This window comes from Pristis pectinata, chromosome 26, assembly GCF_009764475.1.
Source record: "Pristis pectinata isolate sPriPec2 chromosome 26, sPriPec2.1.pri, whole genome shotgun sequence".
Lineage (NCBI taxonomy): Eukaryota > Metazoa > Chordata > Chondrichthyes > Rhinopristiformes > Pristidae > Pristis > Pristis pectinata.
The window spans coordinates 12943865-12962514 of record NC_067430.1 but is presented as its reverse complement, the minus strand read 5'-3'; the positions used below and the strand labels follow the sequence as shown (position 1 = coordinate 12962514).

At 47.0% G+C, this 18650-nt stretch overlaps 1 protein-coding gene across 6 annotated transcripts in view; it reads right to left on the bottom strand.

Annotated features, from left to right (window-relative positions):
- The window catches only part of LOC127583294 (kazrin-like), a 469156-nt gene that overhangs the window by 263887 nt on the left and 186619 nt on the right, over nucleotides 1-18650 (bottom strand). For 5 of the 6 annotated variants that reach the window (XM_052039121.1, XM_052039120.1, XM_052039122.1 and 2 more), the window contains one exon: nucleotides 11935-12115. In XM_052039121.1, coding sequence (XP_051895081.1) covers nucleotides 11935-12115 — 181 coding nt within the window. Of the gene's footprint in view, nucleotides 1-11934; nucleotides 12116-12459; nucleotides 12578-18650 lie in introns of those variants that run through there. The other variant, XM_052039124.1, reaches the window with a different exon arrangement.

Genomic DNA, 18650 nt, shown 5'->3' with positions numbered 1-18650 from the left:
ATCCATAAGCAGCAGCAGAAGAATACACAACAGCAATCTGTAACCTTGTGTTCCATATCCCTCACTCTCACACCAGGGGATTAACCCTGGTTCAATTAACTGTGCAGTAGGGCATGTTGGAAGTAGTCAGGCGTAGCTAAAAATGAGGACACAGCCTGATGAAGCTGCAACACAAGGCAACAAGCACAAACGACATGCAACAGTCAGAAGTAAGCAATGGATCAGATCGAAACTCTTTGGTCTCAACACCAAGTTGTGAATAATGGTGAACAATTAAACTGGTAGCAGAAGGAGGGTCCAAGAAGATCCCCAACCTCAATGATGGCACGACCCAACATGTAAGTACCAAAGCCAAAGGATTTGCAACCACATTCAGCCAGAACTACCAAGTGGGTAATCCATCCTGGCTTCCTCTACTCACCTCCTGAAACTAGTGCTTCTAGCATCAAGAAGGACAAGGGCTTCAGGTCATGGGAACACCACTACCAACAAACTCCCTCCACGTCATACACCATCCTACCTTGGAAATACACCATTGTTACATTGTCATCACTGGGTCCAAATCCTGGAACTCACCACACAAAAACATTGTGAGAATAGCTTCACCAGGAGAACTGTGGCAGTTCAGGTAAGTGGCTCATCACCACCTCCTTGGGGGCAGTTAGGGACTGGCAATAAATACTAACCTTGGGAGTGATGCCCAGATGCTCGACTATGAAGTTAAAAAAAGAACAAAACATCCCAAGGTCCTTTACAGCCAATGAGGTGCAGTTAAAATGCACACAGCAGCTAATTCACGCATCGCAAGCTCCCACTTGCACAGCAAAATAAACAATCAGGTCATTGCCTCCAGATTGCATCTGGCCTGTTTAGATGCATTGAAGTGTTATTGAGCAGGCTGACAAATGTCACGTCCAAGGGACTGGAATTTTCAGTCCCACAGTACCACATTCTACTGTACAGCCCCTATACTGAGGGACGAGTCACAGTCAGACTAGGATGAGAGGGTGCCGAGGCCAGGACCAGAACGCTGCCTGAGCTAGTGATTGACAGATTGGTAGAGCGTTCAGTATGGGCGGGGGGGGGGGGGGGGGGGGACACGCGACAGGGCTGGTGAGGTGGGGGGTTGGGGATTGCAGCCTGTCGTGCAGTGGTGGTGTTGTATCAGGGAATGGGGGGGGGGGGGGGAGGCGGGGAGAGGCTCGCTATGTGTGAATTAGCTGTGGTCGGGAGGACTCTATAGATTGGGATCTTAGAAGGTCCCTTTCGAGCAACTGAAGTGTGCCTCACAGAGGTCTGCATCTGCCCAAGGGTTCCTGGGTAAATCTCCCCAAAGCATCACCCAGTTACGCACTGCAAGTATCTGGGCTCCTCTGCACGTCAGATGCGTGCAGGACTTGGAAAGAAAAATGCAGTCGCTTATTTTCCTTCGAGTTATTTTTCACTGGAACAGAAGAGCATAACGTGCAAAAATGTGGCACTGCACGATACGATGTCTAGTTGTCTGAAGATGTTGACTGTGAGCTAATAATTGCCTGGAATGGCATGTCTTCCAAATACCACACGGGATCTTCTATATCTGCCTAGCCTGTCCTTCTGCCGCACTGTCACAGTGAAGTTCTAGCCTAAATAATGTTTCTGCACATTGAAGAAAATCTCCACCCTTATCCCAGTCAACCTTGGGATTGGTAAAGTTGCTGCCATACTGTTCCTCTCTCTCTTTCTCTCTGAATTGTTCACAAATTTCATCTCCGTCCTGCTTGAAAATCGTACCATTCCCTTCCTGGTCCTTAACTCAGATCACATGGATTCTCATGCAATGGCCATGCACATCCAATACATTTGCACTTGCTTAGCTCCTAATCAATATTGAACTTCTCACCTTTACATTCAGGTATATTAATTCCTGACCTGTCCACACTGAAGCTACATCTTCATTATAACTATTATCTTATACCACCACCAACCCGCTCACTAATTATTAATGCTTTCAACTCTCCAATTGCAGTTTGAATGCTTTCTACTTATTGACATAGCATTCTCTGACAATTGTTGGAATGTTGACCTTTATTCTTTGACCTTTTGATATTGTGTTCCAGTATTTTTAATCCCACAACTTCAAAGCTTCTTTTCCCTTCCTCCTCGTCTGATGATATTCTCTCACAGTTTCAGTTAAAATCTCTGATTACACTCCAAAAGCTATTTTTAAAAAATCCTGCTCTTCCATCTAATCCTTGGCTTATGGCCCTTGTTACCGAGTCACTGATTAGTCAAAATAATCTTTTTCTATTTACTCTCTCAAAATTTTCAAAACTGACTGTTTGATCTCCACTTAATCTTCTCTGATCCAGTTAATACAGACCTAGATTGTCCAAATCTCATTCAAACTATAGGGTAAATTCCAGTATGATAAACTTAGAAGGAACAGGGGAGTTGGAGCTCAGGTCCTAGATCATGCTCTCAGCCCTGGTATTAAATCCATGAATATTTACATGTTGCCCCTGTGTTCTCCTCGCCAGGAAGGACTTTATCCAGTTACCACAGTTCTACAGACTTCAGGCAAATTCCAGGAAAACACACAAGATGCTTCTCTATTATGTAATCTCAGGTAGGAAGCTCTAGAGTTATGCTACAGTCTCTCAAGTAATAGAATCACAGAGTCATACAGCCATAGAGTACGGAAACAGGTCCTTTGGCCCATTGAGACTGTGTCGAACATCAAGAACCCATTTACACTAGTCCCATTTTATTCTCCCCACATTCCCATCAACTTCCCCAAGTTTCTACTACTCACTTACACATTAGGGGCAATTTACAGTGGCCAATTAACCCACCAACCTGCACATCTCTGGGAGGAAACCAATGCACCTGAGAGAAACCCATGTGGTCACAGGGAGAACATGCAAACACCATACACAGAGATCTGGAGGTCAGGACTGAACCCAGCTCACTGGAGCCATGAGGCAACGGCTCCACCAGCTGTGCCAGAGTACACCATACTCCGATACCATAAAATCCAAAGCGAGAGGGAAGAAAAGTGCCCAGGGATATGCTCCAACATGGTTTCTCTCCTTCCCACTTTGCTCCTTCAACATCTGTACCTTTGGCCAACAGCTGGGTCCATGGCATGTGATGGAATATAACAATGAGATGCCAATAGCCTGCAATGTATCCTCTGTGAAGGAATTCTTTAAAGGCCGGTTGCAGAGCTTGCTGTTGGGCCCCCAAGTGTCTAATATTCTCCAAAGTCAGGCCTCCGTGGTTCTCCTTAATGCATCTGGCTCTCTGAAGTGTTGGCAGTGCATGGATGTGCACAGTCTGATGAGGAGGTGTGACTCTGGCTCTTTTCTGAAAACGAGCTTCAGCTTTTGCGAGCATCAGTGGGGAGACCAGCACTGTGCGCCGTGGGGACATTGGAGACTATTACATCTGACATCCCTACACTCTCTAGCAGGGATTATAAATTAGGAAGGCAGGGAATGAATCAGTAATTATTTCTTCAATTTCTAATCCTGAAAAAAATTTTCACTGATTTCGATGAGGTCAGCTAACTCAGCGTCGTGTCAGAATTAAACTTACGGCATGGACGGTTCACCATTATTTGCCAACTAGAAGCAATGAAGGAAGCACGGATCATAGCCACTTATATAATTCAACACTGCAATTCACAGTGAAAGATTTAGCCCTGACAGGACGGAATTGCATCGGGCTTAAATTCACAAGCTTATGATGTGCAGCGATCAATCTTCAGATGACCACCTGCCACTTTTTTCTAAGGACAACTGTAGTAACTTGCATTTCTGCAATGACCCCAAAGCGCAGGAAAACACTTTTGGAGTGCCTTATAATTGGGGGAGAAAAAAAGCGTCTGGGTTTTGAGCAGCAAGAAAAACAAAAGAAAAATGGAATTGGAATAAAGCTACAGAGCAGGATATCACAGGAGTAGGAGGCAGCAACTTGCTACACAGAAGGTGTAAAAACTGGGTTCAAGGAGGAAACCAACACCCCCACCACATAATGAAGGCAACATCCAGATAGAGGCCTTCCACTACGTGCAGTTTCAAAGCCCAGGAAACCAGCACCATGTCATACAGGCCTTTGGAGCGAGGAGCAATGGCCTCCAGTTTGCTGTGTCACTGAGTATTCTCTGTATACTTGTGGAAGCTGATCACTTCTTTCTGGGAGTTGGAACCATCAATGAGACAGGGTTATAAGGGCTGGAGATCAGTGAGACGTAGCCGTGTGGGCAGAGGAAGAGAAATTCTGGTCTTTCTGGCCTGCTCAACCCATCATCATCCTTCAACTGGTGAGAGGGCGATTACCGCTCCACACAGCTCAGGAACGAGCAATGGGTTGGGTGGAGCTTTTTCCCAGCATAAAACAAATCATGCCTTCAACTTTAAATTGTTGCCCAATTGAAATTAATCTCAAATATCTGACTGTAGTTGAGAATGCTCTGCACATTAGGGCAGTGAAGCAGATTCAATAATAACTTTCAAAAGGGAATTTGATATATACTTGAAAGGCAAAAAAACATTTTTGAGAAAGAACGAGCTGGTGGGTCTGACTGAATGGTGCATTCACTGGGCTGGTACTAATGCCCAGTATTACCTATCCAGCAGTACTCCGTGTACTTCAATGGACTGTAAATTCATGAGGGATGAATTTTCCCTATCAGAGGCAAGGTTACAATTTGCCTCCATGGTCGAGATAGTGCAGGTTTATCTGTTCTGGGGTCATACACACCCCGGAGATCGGGCTTTGCTCTGTGTGATGGAGAAAGCTGGAAAACTACACCTTTCAACCTTGCCCTTCCAAACACCCAGCCTCACATTGGGCTCAGCGAACGGACACTGCTCCATTAGTGAAGGCATAAATCTCCAGGCAGAGGATGGATTCTGCACAGGCTGCCAGCTAATCCGAGGAACCGTTTCCCCAGAGCCACCTGCATGCCTGGCAATTGCTCTCTCAGAAAGAAAGAGATTTTTGTCCTTGAAACATGAAACTCTTTAATTAAAAAGCATTTTAAAACGGAACTGAAAATTAAGTCTTCCTTTGTATTGTTGACATTGGAAAGCAGTAATGATGAAACCGCTCCAACAGAATTTTAAGCAGAGCTGTTTGAATGCACTGAGCGGCCATTTGCTCCAATCTCCCTGCAACAACCTCCATTTTGAATGAGGAATAACGAAGCCAATACCATTGCCTTGTAATAGGAGCCAGTGTTTATCAGTGTGTTACGGTGACACAAGGTATTCAATATGCCTCCCCTGGATATGACAGGAAGAAACGTGTTGCTGGGTAGAACTCTCTCATTGTATGATTCACCGTTTGAAGGGGGTGACAATACAAGCAGGCATTTCCAAATCTGTTTCACCTATTCAAGCATGGTCGCTCTTTAATCACAGGCAGCCTGTTGTAAGTGTGCTTCAGATAATGACACATCATTACTGTGGAAGAGAATGGCTGTGTTGGAGTTGGTGAGAATACATGGTTGCAGGTGGAACAGATTCAACAGCATGAAATTACCTACTGCAAGCACAATATTTAAAATGAGACATTAACTCGGTCATTTTATTTGTACTAAGAGATGTTTGTTAAGTAAACTTGCCCATCGACACATGGAGCAATGATGTCCGTGATTATTAGGCCACTCCATTCCACTTGTCTAACAAACCTTGGCCCAGCCAATTGATATAATCACCATCATGCTGCTCTCTGTTGGTTAGAGGGTAGGGGTTGGGGGGCGGGGGGGGGTGGGTGGCGGGGTGATGGGGGTGGGAGAAAGCGATTAATTGAATAACTTGAACCTTTTCAGTCCAACATAGATGTGAAGTGCTTACAGGATGGAGCATGAAGTGAAAGTGCTTGGAATGAGTTACGGAGAAAAGAACAAAACTGAAATCTGTTGCTCCCAATTTCCATAATCAGAGTGATTCATTGGGACTTGTTGATCGACATCACCGCCCACAGGATCAGTTGGTCACAGGGAATTAGACTGCTGACGGGTAACAATCTTTGAATTTTCTGCGATGCTACTATTCAAACTTAATTGACGGTGAAGGTTGTGGATGATGTGCAAACTTTGATGACTCAATGTTACTGCACCATTGGGGTTCACTGACCAGCTCCTCAGTTTAACAGACAATCTGCAGGAGGAACTCAGCAAATTGAGTGGTGTGCGTGCGTGTGTGCGCGCAGTGAAGAAATTGACGTTTCGGGTCAAAATGTCGACAGTTCCTCACCTCCCCCCCCCAACACACACACACACACACACACACACACACACACAGATGGTGCTTGATCCACTCTGTTCCTCCAGCAGATTGTGTGCTGCTCCAGATTCCAGCATCTGCAGTGTCTTGTGTCTCCACTTCCTCAGTTTAACTCTGGTCCGATGAGTTGGCTGATATCAGTCAGTCCAACACTTGGGATCAGTAACTCAGGCAAGAAGTAGTAAGAGAAAGATGTCAGTCTCTCCTCGTTCAATTGAGATCCTGTGCCAAAGTTGGGAGAAGACAGGTCGGTCTCATTGGAAGGTAATCACTGCCTGCCTACGATGCCTCTCAACATCAGTCACGACATTAAATGGGCAGCAAACAAACACCAAAGCCTCAAAGCCTGCAGGACAAGTGATCTGGAAGGTAACACAAATTCAGCTGGGATTCATTTGAAGGTGACGAGGTGATACAACATCATCAACAGTCTTACAAATTAATTTTAGAACAAAGATGTACCCAGCAGAGATTTCACAGCCAAAAACAAAACCAAGCTAGATCACTGCTGACTGCACTTCAAAGGATGATAGACAATTGAGCACAGGCTGCTCACTATTATTCAATCCAAGCAAGAGCACTAAACAAAGCTTGGATTGATCGTGTCAAACAACAAACAGTTCTTTCTAGAACGTCGCCAACTCAAGCAGCCTCTGCAGAAACTCTGGTGTCCTGTTGGAAATGCCAAATGCTCAGTGGTGCTGTGAAAGCTCCCTGCAGTCCATGGGCTCCTCACAGTAACTTGGTGCAAGGACCTTTTTCCAAAATCCCAGTTGCCTGGAACTAACATTTCTTATGTTGCCGGTACCAGGTTCACCTCCTGCAAGTCTGGCATTCCAGGAGTGACATAACATGAAGGGCAGCGTGGCATACATTTAAATTCCCACATTCCACGTGCACTGTCCTGCTCCTAGCCTCCTTAAAAGGTCCATGCAGGTACTGCAACATTCAGAACAAAACATAGTTTATAAACAAAGTAAAATCAAGCAGAATGTTAATATTCCCAGGATGAGTTGGAGCTCATTATTACCCAGCAGTGCTGGCACTGAGTGGTGCTGTTTCAGATCCTCGTGGGATGGAAGAGAACATTCTTATCCCTTCCTAAAAGCTCAGTGATTGGCAGCACCCACGACAGTGCAGAATGGAAGGTAACATGTGAGCTCCACAGACCGTGGACACCCACTCACAGGAAACGGAGATTTGGAGACAGCAAAAACTAGAGGGAGATTATTTTTTGTTTTCTCTCGAACAAATTGTGGTGCAATAGGAAGTAACAGCAATTGAAAATAGAAATACGGAAGATGGAATGTAAAACAGAAGTGCTGTAAATACTCAGCAGGTCAGGCAGCATCTGCGGAGAGAGAAACAGAGTTAAAACATTTGCAGTCAAAGACCCTTCATCGGACACCTCGAGGAATCTTTGAACTGAAAATGTTAACTGTTTCTCTTTCCACAAATGCTCCACTGAGTGTTTACAGCATTTGTTTTAAATTTTAGCTAAGTGAGCATTGAGGATAATTTCTCACATGGTGGAGATCCTCACCACCATTAAGTGACGTAAACTTTCAGACTTGGGGGAAGTAGAAGAGCAACATGTCAGGTGGCCAAACAGTTGGCCGTGAGGAAATGCACCGTGCCTTGTGTTGCAGCTTGTATTGCATTGTACTGTTCCATGTGCTGCAGTTCTGCATCATACATCCCCTCAGTTACATCCCCCTACATACCTACTTGAACACATTCTGATTAAGATGATGCTAGGCTGATATTTCACCAACCACCTCCTCCACCATCCCCACCCACCTACCTCACCCCTTGTTTTCTTGAAGGGAAAGCCAGCATGGACAAGCACCTAACTTCCCATCCCTGCCCATTTGCCCCCATCTTCAGACTCCATGGATCTCCCTGGGTCTCTCTGCTCACCATTCCTTTTGATCTTTTATCGCCACCTTCTGTCAGTTGCTGCACTCCCCGGGAATTATCTTCCTTTGAACTCCAATGCTCTGGACTCCCAAAAATCACGTACCAAGTTTCTGACACTCTCAGAGGATGGAGGAGCTGCTACTTTGCTTTGTTACCTCTTCCATCTGCTTGGACGGAATTCCTTAAACCAATGATGACCTTCTATTTGGTGACCCGTCAGCACAGCCACCCCACCCAGAACCAGCACCCATTCTCAAATATCCTCATAGATCCCAAAACCCACACAACGCACTTCCATCCAAGATCCAGATATTCTATTGAGTAGCCCAATGATTATGTGCACCATGTGGTTAATTTTATTAAAAGACTCACTGCTAAGTATGACCATACGCTCACTACCTCTAATAAAGACCACGATTTTGCTTTGCATCTTTAGTAAGTACGAACTGATGCCCAGATGAGTGCACTACTGCCAGGTGTACACAACATGGACCCATTTCTGCAAAACTCACCAGTACATGGGTGTCCAACACACCCTATGCAACTGATTGCTACCCACCCAATGCCTTAACTTGACTTTGAGATACCACTCCAGGCCTCACCATGGCAATTGATGACCTGCCAGCTTTCCTTTGCTCATTACAGTTTAACTCACCTGTAATGGCAGGGTTAGAATTTCTAGGCACACGTGGTTCAGCCTACTCCTGCTACAAAAATTTACTGCACCTTCCTCCTCCCCATCCAACCCCAGACCTCTCACATCCACACAATTCCCTTGTTTGAGTATTCAAACGCCAATCCTGAAGAGCACTCTTTTGGCAGGAACTGTCAATTATTTGTTTCCTGCGGGTAACATCTGCTCTGTTATTTTTATTTCCAGATTTCCAACATCTGCAGTTACTCACTGATGAAAAGGTCATTGACCTGGAAAGTTAACTCTGTTCCTCTCTCCACAGACGCTGCTGGACTTGCTGAGTATTTTGAGCACTTTCTGGCATTTCACTGTGTAGAGACGTTATATGTTCAGGGAAATGGTTAGTCTCAAGGTGACTGTATAGAAATGCCATTCATGCAGTACCGAAAGGGTTACTCGCAGTATGGGAAAACCACTTATTCAACAGGGAACAGGTTATTGTCAGGGTAACTGCATAGAAGTAAAAAGCTGGAAATACTCAGGTCAGGCAGCATCTGTGGGAAGAGAAACTGAGTTAATGTTACAGTTGCAAGCCCCTTCCTCAGCAGTTTCTGTTTTTATTTTAGATTTTCAGCATCTGCAGGTTTTAATTTTCATTTACTTGCGTAGAAATACTACTTATTCATTAATAAAGGTTATTGTCCGACTGGGTTCCTTCTAATTAGGCAGAGTGGGGGTTAAATATTCTTTAGCTTTGATTCAAAATAGTTCATCTATTTAAGAGCAGTTTGAACGGTGTTGGTGTCACTCGTGGTGTGATTACAGCGCGCTGATGGTGTCTGACTGTTCGCACTCCACTCTGGAACTCAGCCAGCCCCGCGCACAGATCCGATTTCAAAACATGTTCCTTTCTCAATGCTCCGCCCCGGGAGATTACAGTGTGAAACTCGCATCCATACAAGCTGAACCAGAACGTTCCCCACCGAGGGAGTTCGGATCGAGGGAGAAGATCACCTACACTGCGGACCTTGGTCAGTGATGGGCCCGGGAGAAGACAATGGGTGAGAGAAGGAGACCGAGTACCGGCTCTGGTCTGACAGCACTGAGGGAGCACCGACCCGGGGCAGAGTTCCAACCAAGAGCTGCTTCCTCCGTCCCAGTCACACCGGACCACCCCTCCCTCATCCGAACTCATTACAGACTGTGGGATCTTGCTGTGCAGAGTGGTTGGGGACGTCACTTCAAGGGTGACGCGCTTTGAAAGGTGTTGCGGTGTGCAAGAAGGGGCTCCAATATGGTGGGACCGGGTGTCTCCTACTGTCGAAGGGTTGACTGTGTTGTCCTGGAGATGTATTTCCAGCATCACTGCCAAGGATAACAACGTGGGCCAGAACACGCTTAAAGTGCTGGGCTTCATGTGCTGCGAATTTCCTGCCATCCTCTCTCCCCCAAATCGGTGACATACTTGTAGCGACCATCGCTTCACCCCTGCACTGGGGGGTGAAACCACAATGTGGCTGTGCAGAGCTCCGAGCAGACACAGCGGTGAACATTACACCGTTAACGTTGGTCGGAAAGCCCCGTGTCGGCGCTGGGGTTCCAATGGACGGCGAGTACAGCCCACAGACCGTACGTGGGAAGGGAATTCATCTCAAATCTCTCAAAGTCCCAGAAACAACTAGCGCAGAGAGAAATCAGAGCAGAACAGTGAACGGGCCGAGTCTCCGTCACTCCCCAATCACTACATTGCTCCATGCACGGAGGGGAAAACAGAGCTGTCTGTACGTGTCATTGTAGAATTAAGTCAACGTTACTTGTTGACAGATGCAAGTGAAAAGTCCACTAACAAACACACTGCAAGTTAACTGCGGTTGAAGCTGGCGTCTTGCAATCCTAACTGGGGAGAGGGGTGGGCGGCGGAAAGGAATCTCAGCTCCCTCATGACCCTCTGTAAACTGGAATCTAATTTGTGGTTTCCTTTTCCGAACACTTTCCCACAAAAAGGAAGAGAGAGGAGGAGCCAAGTCTCTGGAAGTAGCAGGCCAGGGCATACCCCTCGCTCCCTCCGACCAGTGTCTCTCCCCCCGCCCGACCCACACACACAACCGCAGCGTCCACAGGAGAAAGTTACTTCCAACGACAGAGGAAAAACCCCATCACAATTCCAGCATCCACCCGGCATCATTCCCGCTCTGCACCATGCTGGAGGATTTCCTTTCACAATCCTGGGAGAATCTAGGAACATATTTTATTTTACACAGTCAAGAAAATGAGGATATCCTCTCCGATGGGGAAAAGAGACAGTGAACCATGTAAATATAAACCAGTCGATTCCGTAATGCATATTTAATAAAGCAATTAACCCCTTCGAGATCAAACAGCTCGAGTGCATTAACCCAAAGGCTGCTCTCGCCAGACCAACCAGAGACACCGGCACATCCGGCAGAGTGCAATCCCAGAAGCTGGCCGTGTGTTTGGGGGGGGGGGGGGGGGGTCAACACTCAAAGAGTTAATATTGGGGGTGGTGGGGCAACGGGATGAAAACATGCAAAATGCCCCCAACACAGCACACACACACTGCAGTTGTCCAATCACGCGGCCATCGAGCTTTCCCCAACACATTCTTCAGGAGACATTGAACTCAACGGCCCGCTCGCCGGGTCGCGGCATTCTCAGCAGTCCGTTCCTCCCGTGGTTATACACATCCACCACATAGCTCGTTTATTCCCTTAATCCCAGAGTCTCCCCCCCCCCCCACCTCCACCGCCTCAGCTCTCATCTCCACATCCCCAGTCCCTGTCCCCACGCCCCGTTACCCTCGTCCTCCACTAACCCTGTCCCCAGCCCCTCTCCCCATGTCCCTTTCCCCAGCCCCTCTCTCCCATTCCTCCTCCCCAGGTCCCTCTCCCCTCGTCCCCCTAATCCCTCTCCCCAGCCCCCAGAACCCATGAAACCCTGAAGCCCCAACATACCCTCTTCAATTTACTCCGAGCCCGCAATTTCTTCCCCGCTCTCCCACCGGTGACTTTCCTGACCCTCCCCTCGGCCGATCTGCGCCCTGATTCTCCCCACCCCCCCGGACCGATGCCTCCCCTCCCCTCCTACCTTCTCCGTGCTTGGTGTCCATGCCGGCGCAGTCGGCCCCGGGGCTGAGCTCGGCCAGTCTGCGGCTGGTGGCCGTCAGCTCGGCTCTCAGGCTGGTCACCTCGCGGCTGGCCGACTGCACGGCCACATCGATCTTCGCCGCCAGCTGCTTATTGTCTTCCATGGTGGTGAGGATCTTGCCCTGCGAAGAAGGACATGTTGATGAGCAGTGTGGCCGGCGAGAGGAGGTGGGCAGTGAGTGAAGCGTGTCCCCGGCGCTAGCGCACAACAACAGCCGGCTGCACCGGAGCAGCCATTCCCCCAACACTCAGCCGGCCCAGGACACGCCTGCCCCTTTAAATGGACACGACCAACCTCGGCCAGGGACTAACCAATCTCACCAAACATCACAACCCTCCCCCAACCCTCCTTCACAAGCTCGCAGCCCTGGCAAGATAGGACAAAACACTGGATTTAATTATGAGCTGGCGTGATTTCGTTGGCCACTTTTTATTTTCCCTTCGCGTTAATTCCAAAGTAACTCACTCCTCCCCCTGCCGCCGCGGCTGGTACAGGATTCCGTGTCCCGCTGTAATCCCTGGTAACAATGCTCCACAGATGCTCGCCTGCCTCATTTGCTTCGCAAATTCATTGGAGCATGGAGCAAGCTGGCGAAATCGGGCTCTCTGCACACTTCACATCCACCTGCTTCTGTTTGTTAAACACACGCACACATCCACAGCGACTGCACCCTCCTCCTCCTCCCGTTGCACGTTACCAACGGAGCAGCGCACCTTAACTGCTGGGACAGGGGCGGGGCGTTGGGGGAGACACTTCTCTCCCCCTGATTGATCGCCTCTGGCCTCAGTATATCGCCTGCTCTTCTTTCTCACACCTGATCCTCCGCATTACAATTTGTTATACACAGGCTCTATATTACGCTTGGATTTTGTACTGGATGCCAATGTTGGAGCGCTCTCAACAGTGATTTACTTAAGAATCAAATTGACCTCTGCACCTTGGTGCTAATTCCTGGCCAATTCAGCAGAGCACCCTATACCCAACTTCCCTAATGCTGGGAGATTTATTTTCCCCACTTCCCAAACCCATTTTCTTCCGTTGTGATTGCAAATTAGCGGGGGAGAGTCGGGGAGGAACTGGTCATAAAGCAGAGCTGGGAGTAATATGTTGAGCTGGGTCGAGAACCGGTTACGGCACAGAAAGCAAAGAGTGGGAATAATCCGATTTTTCTCAGGGTGGCAGGCTGTGACTGGTGGGGGTGTCAGCAAAGCCCTGCACAATTTCAGTACGACATCTGCACTCAAAATTTCAGGTAAAGGCCAACATACCATTTGCCTTCCTAACATCTGCTGCACCTGTATGCTGGTTGTGGGAGACTTGTGTGCAAGAAAACCCTAGGTCCCTTCAATCAGCATTGCCCAATCTCTCACCATTTAAAAACATCTTCTGTTGTGTGGATAACTTCACACTGTTCCGCATCATATTCCATCTGTCCACTCACCCGGCTTGGCCAGCCTGTATCTCCTGGAAATCTTTTTGCATCCTTCTCCCAACTCAAAATCCCATCTAGTTTTGCATCATCAGCGGAATTGGAAATGTGACATTTGGTCCCCAACGTCATTGATTGTGAACGGCTGGCGTCCAAGTGTTGTGGAAAGCAGAGTTTCCAAAAATATTTTAGTTTGAAAAGATGGATATTACTGACAAGCATGCAACTGCAACCATGGGTAAAACAGAAAGCAGAGCTCTCCTGCTCTTACTCAAGTACTGTTGTGGGAATTTTCCCACCTATCCGAGAGGAGAGAAGGGATTTCGAATGATGCTTGCCCAGGGAAAGAATGGAGAGGGGTGGCAATTTTTCAGTTGTGATTTACTTAAGAATCAAATTGACCTCCACACCTTGGTGCTAATTCCTGGCCAATTCAGCTGAGATCTCTGCAGGGGTAAGGGGATGTTGAGGTTCCCCTCCAGGTGAATGTCCACTGAAAAGTGGATGTATCCATGGTGATTTTCCTTCCAAATTACCACACAGATCTGGTCATTCCTGGACCGGACAATAAAGTTTCTCTCAGCTAATTCTCACTTCGATGTGCCTGTTAAGATTTTCTTTTTGCCTCCGGCTCCAACCCCACCCCCGTCTCCAGCCATAGCCCACCCTTTCTCTGGCCAACAGTGAGGAACCACGTTAGGGGTACTGTGATGGGAGCCAGTTTAATGGGGGATAAAGACCGGTATTGGTATTGGTTTTCTATTGTCACTTGTACTGAGGTACAGTGAACAGTTTTGTCTTACAAACTGATCGTACAGGTCAATTCATTACACAGTGCAGTTACATTGAGTTAGTACAGAGTGCATTGAGGTAGTACAGGTAAAAACGATAACAGTACAGAGTAAAGTGTCACAGCTACAGAGGAAGTGCAGTGCAATAAGGTGCGAGGTCACAATAAGGTAGATCGTGAGGTCATAGTCCATCTCACTGTGACCATTGTCGGGGCCAACAATAATATTATGGTTATTCCTCGTCGTCATTGTCGTGGCTATCCCTCGAGGTCGAGGATGATGGTCTTCATTCCATTGATCAGAAGTAGCCCACAGAGCGAAGATGCCTGTGCGTGTGTTTGTTTAACGTGTACTTGATGTTGCACTGCAAAGAGCACACGATACTTTGCAAATCAACCAACTGATTCCAATGGCATGGAAACCACGACGGTTGGAGCTGATGGGTTTGTTGCAGCCTTCATCCGCCTTCACAGCCATTGAGTCTGAAATAACTTCGTCCGCCTGTTCCACCGTTGAGGTCTTGGTTGGATTGTTCTTCCCCATGTACACCTCCCTGCAGCACCAGCCCCACATTATTTCAGCTGCTGTGGAGGGTGCCTTATTCTCCACAAGATTACACACAGAATGCTGTACTCCACTCAGCTGAATGAGTACCATGTGCACACGCACACATACGTATGCACTGCACACATTCTCACGCATCCATTCACAGCACACTCTCACACACTAACTCACTACGTCAACTCACTACACACACTGAGTAGTGCGTCCAGTCAGCAGACACATACACACACATCCTCACACACACACAGACACTGCAGTGGTATGAGGTGGCAACTTCCAACCACTTGTGCAAGGAAATTAGGATTATGCAAGAAAAACTGACCTCGCCACTGATATCGAAATCACACAAAAGAATAAAATAAAATCAACCCAGCTTCACCTGTCCTCATACTCACGCAACCAGTGCCATATCCCCACACTTGTACACGCCCACCCACCTACTCCCCAACCTCTCACTCACAAACCTAAGGAATAGTCATGTACCTACCCATTCACCCAGTCCCTGAACCACCCACCATAACCATTCACATCTGCTCACACAAAAGGAGCTTCCTATTGAAGAGTGCTGGCAATAAGAGGAAGGGGGAGGAGGTTTAGAGGGGATCAGTAGGGAATGTTTCTCACACAGAGAGTGGCTGATATCTGGAACACACTGCCAGAGGAGCTGGTGGAGAAGATAAAATCACATTTAAGATGCATCTAGACAGGTACTTAGCCAAGGCATAGAAGGTGAGAGACCCAATGTGAGCAAATGTAGACAGGTACAAAAGTCAGCATGGACATGGTGGGCCAAAGGGCCTCTTTCTGTGCTTTATGACTCTATGACTCCAATGAATAGTTAACTGAGCCTGCAAAGGAAACAGGGCGACGGATCAGAAAGACCAGCAAAGGACTCATTCACTCTTCTTGCAAGTGGGAGAGGTGAAAGGGAGGAAAACCTCACCCCAACACCCCTCACCCCTGTCACCTTTGGCACATTAATTGCCTGGACATCAGGAGAAGAAAGAATCAGATTCAGTGGTAGTGGCTCCCAAAATCAGAATCAGAATCAGAGTTATTATCACTGACTCATATGACGTGAAATTTGTTGCTTTTACAGCAGCGGTGCAGTGCAAAGACATAAAATTACCATAAATTACAAAAATAAATAAATAGTGCAAAAAAAAAGGAATAATGAGGTAGTGTTCATGGACCATTCAGAAATCTGATGACAGAGGGGAAGAAGCTGTTCCTTAATCATTGAGTGTGGGTCTTCAGGATCCTGTACCTTCTCCCTGATGGTAGTAACGAGAAGAGGGCATGGCCCGGATGGTGAAGATCCTCAGTGATGGATGCCACCTTCTTGAGGCAATGTCTCTTGAAGATGTCCTCGATGGCGGAGAGGGTTGTGCCCACGATGGAGCTGGGTGAGTCTACAACCCCCTGCAGCCTCTTGTGATCCTGTGCATTGGAGCCTCCATACCAGGCTGTGATGCAACCAGTCAGAATGGTCTCCACCGTACATCTATAGAAATGTGTAAGAATTTTCGGAAATCAGCCTCCCCTCCTTGGACTCTGTCTTCACCTCTCGCTGCCTTGGCGAAGCATCCAGCATAATCAAAGACCTCACCCACCTGGGTCATTCTCTCTTCTCTCCTCTTCCGTCAGGTAGAAGATACAGGAGCCTGAGGGCACGTACCACCAGGCTTAAGGACAGTTTATCCCACTGTGATAAGACTATTGAATGGTTCCCTTATACGATGAGATGGACTCTGACCTCACGATCTACCTTGTTGTGACCTTGCACCTTATTGCACTGCACTTTCTCTGTAGCTGTGACACTTTACTCTGTACTGTTATTATTTTTACCTGTACACCTCAATGCACACTGCACTAACTCAATATAACTGCACTGTATAATGAATTGACCTGTATAATCGGTATGCAAGACAAGTTTTTCACTGTACCTCAGTACAAGTGACAATAATAAACCAATACCAATACCGAATCTCCTCAAACTCCTAATGAAATAGAGCCCCCGGCGTGCCTTCCTCGTGTTTGCATCAACGTGTTGGGCCCAGGATAGATCCTCCGAGAAATTGATGCCCAGGAACTTGAAGCTGCTCACCCTTGAATGAAACTCCTGTTGACAATCATGATCGATGCCCCCACCTCATGCAGAGGGACACACAGAAGCTGGGTGCAGCCCACTTCAAAGGCTCTGTGGGAAAGGCCACCATTTTGGTCTTTCTCCCTGAGGGGCCAAAACCCTTGTAAAAACCCCCCAGGAGTGAATGCAAAAGGTAAATGGATCTTAAACTCGCATAATGTAAATCTTGTAAGGAAATGGAACGATATGTCTTGTGCTGTGAATGGCAACATATGAATATACTCTACTATATATTTGCATATTTTATATATAGAGCCTATTTCTGAAAAGGAAATTCATGCTCCCATCTAGAGATTAGGCAGCAACACAATATGCTACAGGGTAGCCAGCTGCCAAGTCACTGTACTCAGTGTAAACAGCTTAGCTCTCACAACAATATAAAAATGAGTTTTTATGTCCAACAGATAATTTAGAATCATGGAGTCAAAGAGAGATACGGCGCAGAAATAGGTCCTTCGCCCGATCGAGACTGCCCGACCATCAACCGCCCACTTTACACCAATCGAACATTAATCTCATTTTTTTATTCTCATCAGCTCCCTCCAGATTCTACCACTTGTTACACACTAGGGCAATGTACAGAGGCGAATTAACCGACCAACCTGCATGTCTTTGGGATGTGGGAAGAACCCGGAGCACCCAGAGGAAACCAGGAGACCCACAGGGTCACAGGGAGAACGTGCAAACTCCACACACACACACACACACACACACACACACACACACACACGCACACACGCACACACACACACACACACACGCAGTTCCCAAGGTCAGAATTGAACCCGGGTCTCCGACACGGTGAGGCAGCGGATCTACCAGTTGCGCCACTGTGCCACTCATACCCCACCTCCTGTGCCAATTCTGAAGATAAGTGTGGGCTTGAGAATTCTGTGCCAACTTTTGCACTGTTATTTGCAATATATTGGTCACTTAATTTATTTTAAAGAGCTGTGTGAAACAGAGATCAGTTCCTGTGTAAATGTTGGCAGCACCTTATACAGAGGTGTTAATCACCATCTGAGAGCTGCATGAGGAGGGACTGAGGGCCTGCAGCATCTCAGTTGGCCAGGGAAATTTGGGGTTGGGTGGAGAGTTAAAGTATTTCCTTGTTTGTCACATCTATAATTCATGTGCCCAGGAGCACTCTAAGGCTGCTGAAAAGCCAACTCAGATTGTGGCTGTGTGGTTTGTAAATCACTGCATTGAGTAAATCAAAGTCAAAGAGGGAATAAAATTGTATTGTCACTAGGAAATATTTGCTCAATGGTAATGTGGGTATTAAAAAACCAATTACTTTGTAATTAACAACCAAGGTGATGGGGGAAGGGTGAAATGTCAAGGTCCAAATTGCAGCATGCTGGCATGGTTCATAAAATCATGAAAGAACATGAGACAATGAGCAAATGAATGAAATAACTTTGATTTATTACCTTTCACAACCTGAGATTGTTCCTAAATCTCTCGCAATTAAATGCATTTGAAGTAAGTCACTGCTGTTTTATCAGCAAACACAGGAGCTAAATTGTGCACAGCAAGATCTAAAGAGAATTCTAATAAGATGAACAACAGTTTATTCTCTTTTGGCAAAGATTTACACGTGGAAATATCAGGGCAGAGAGAATATTCACACACAACAGTATCAGGGCAGACTGTGGTGTTGGGGCAGTGAGAATATTTACACGTTTAAGTGTTTGACCCGTGTGAATATTGACACGAGTCC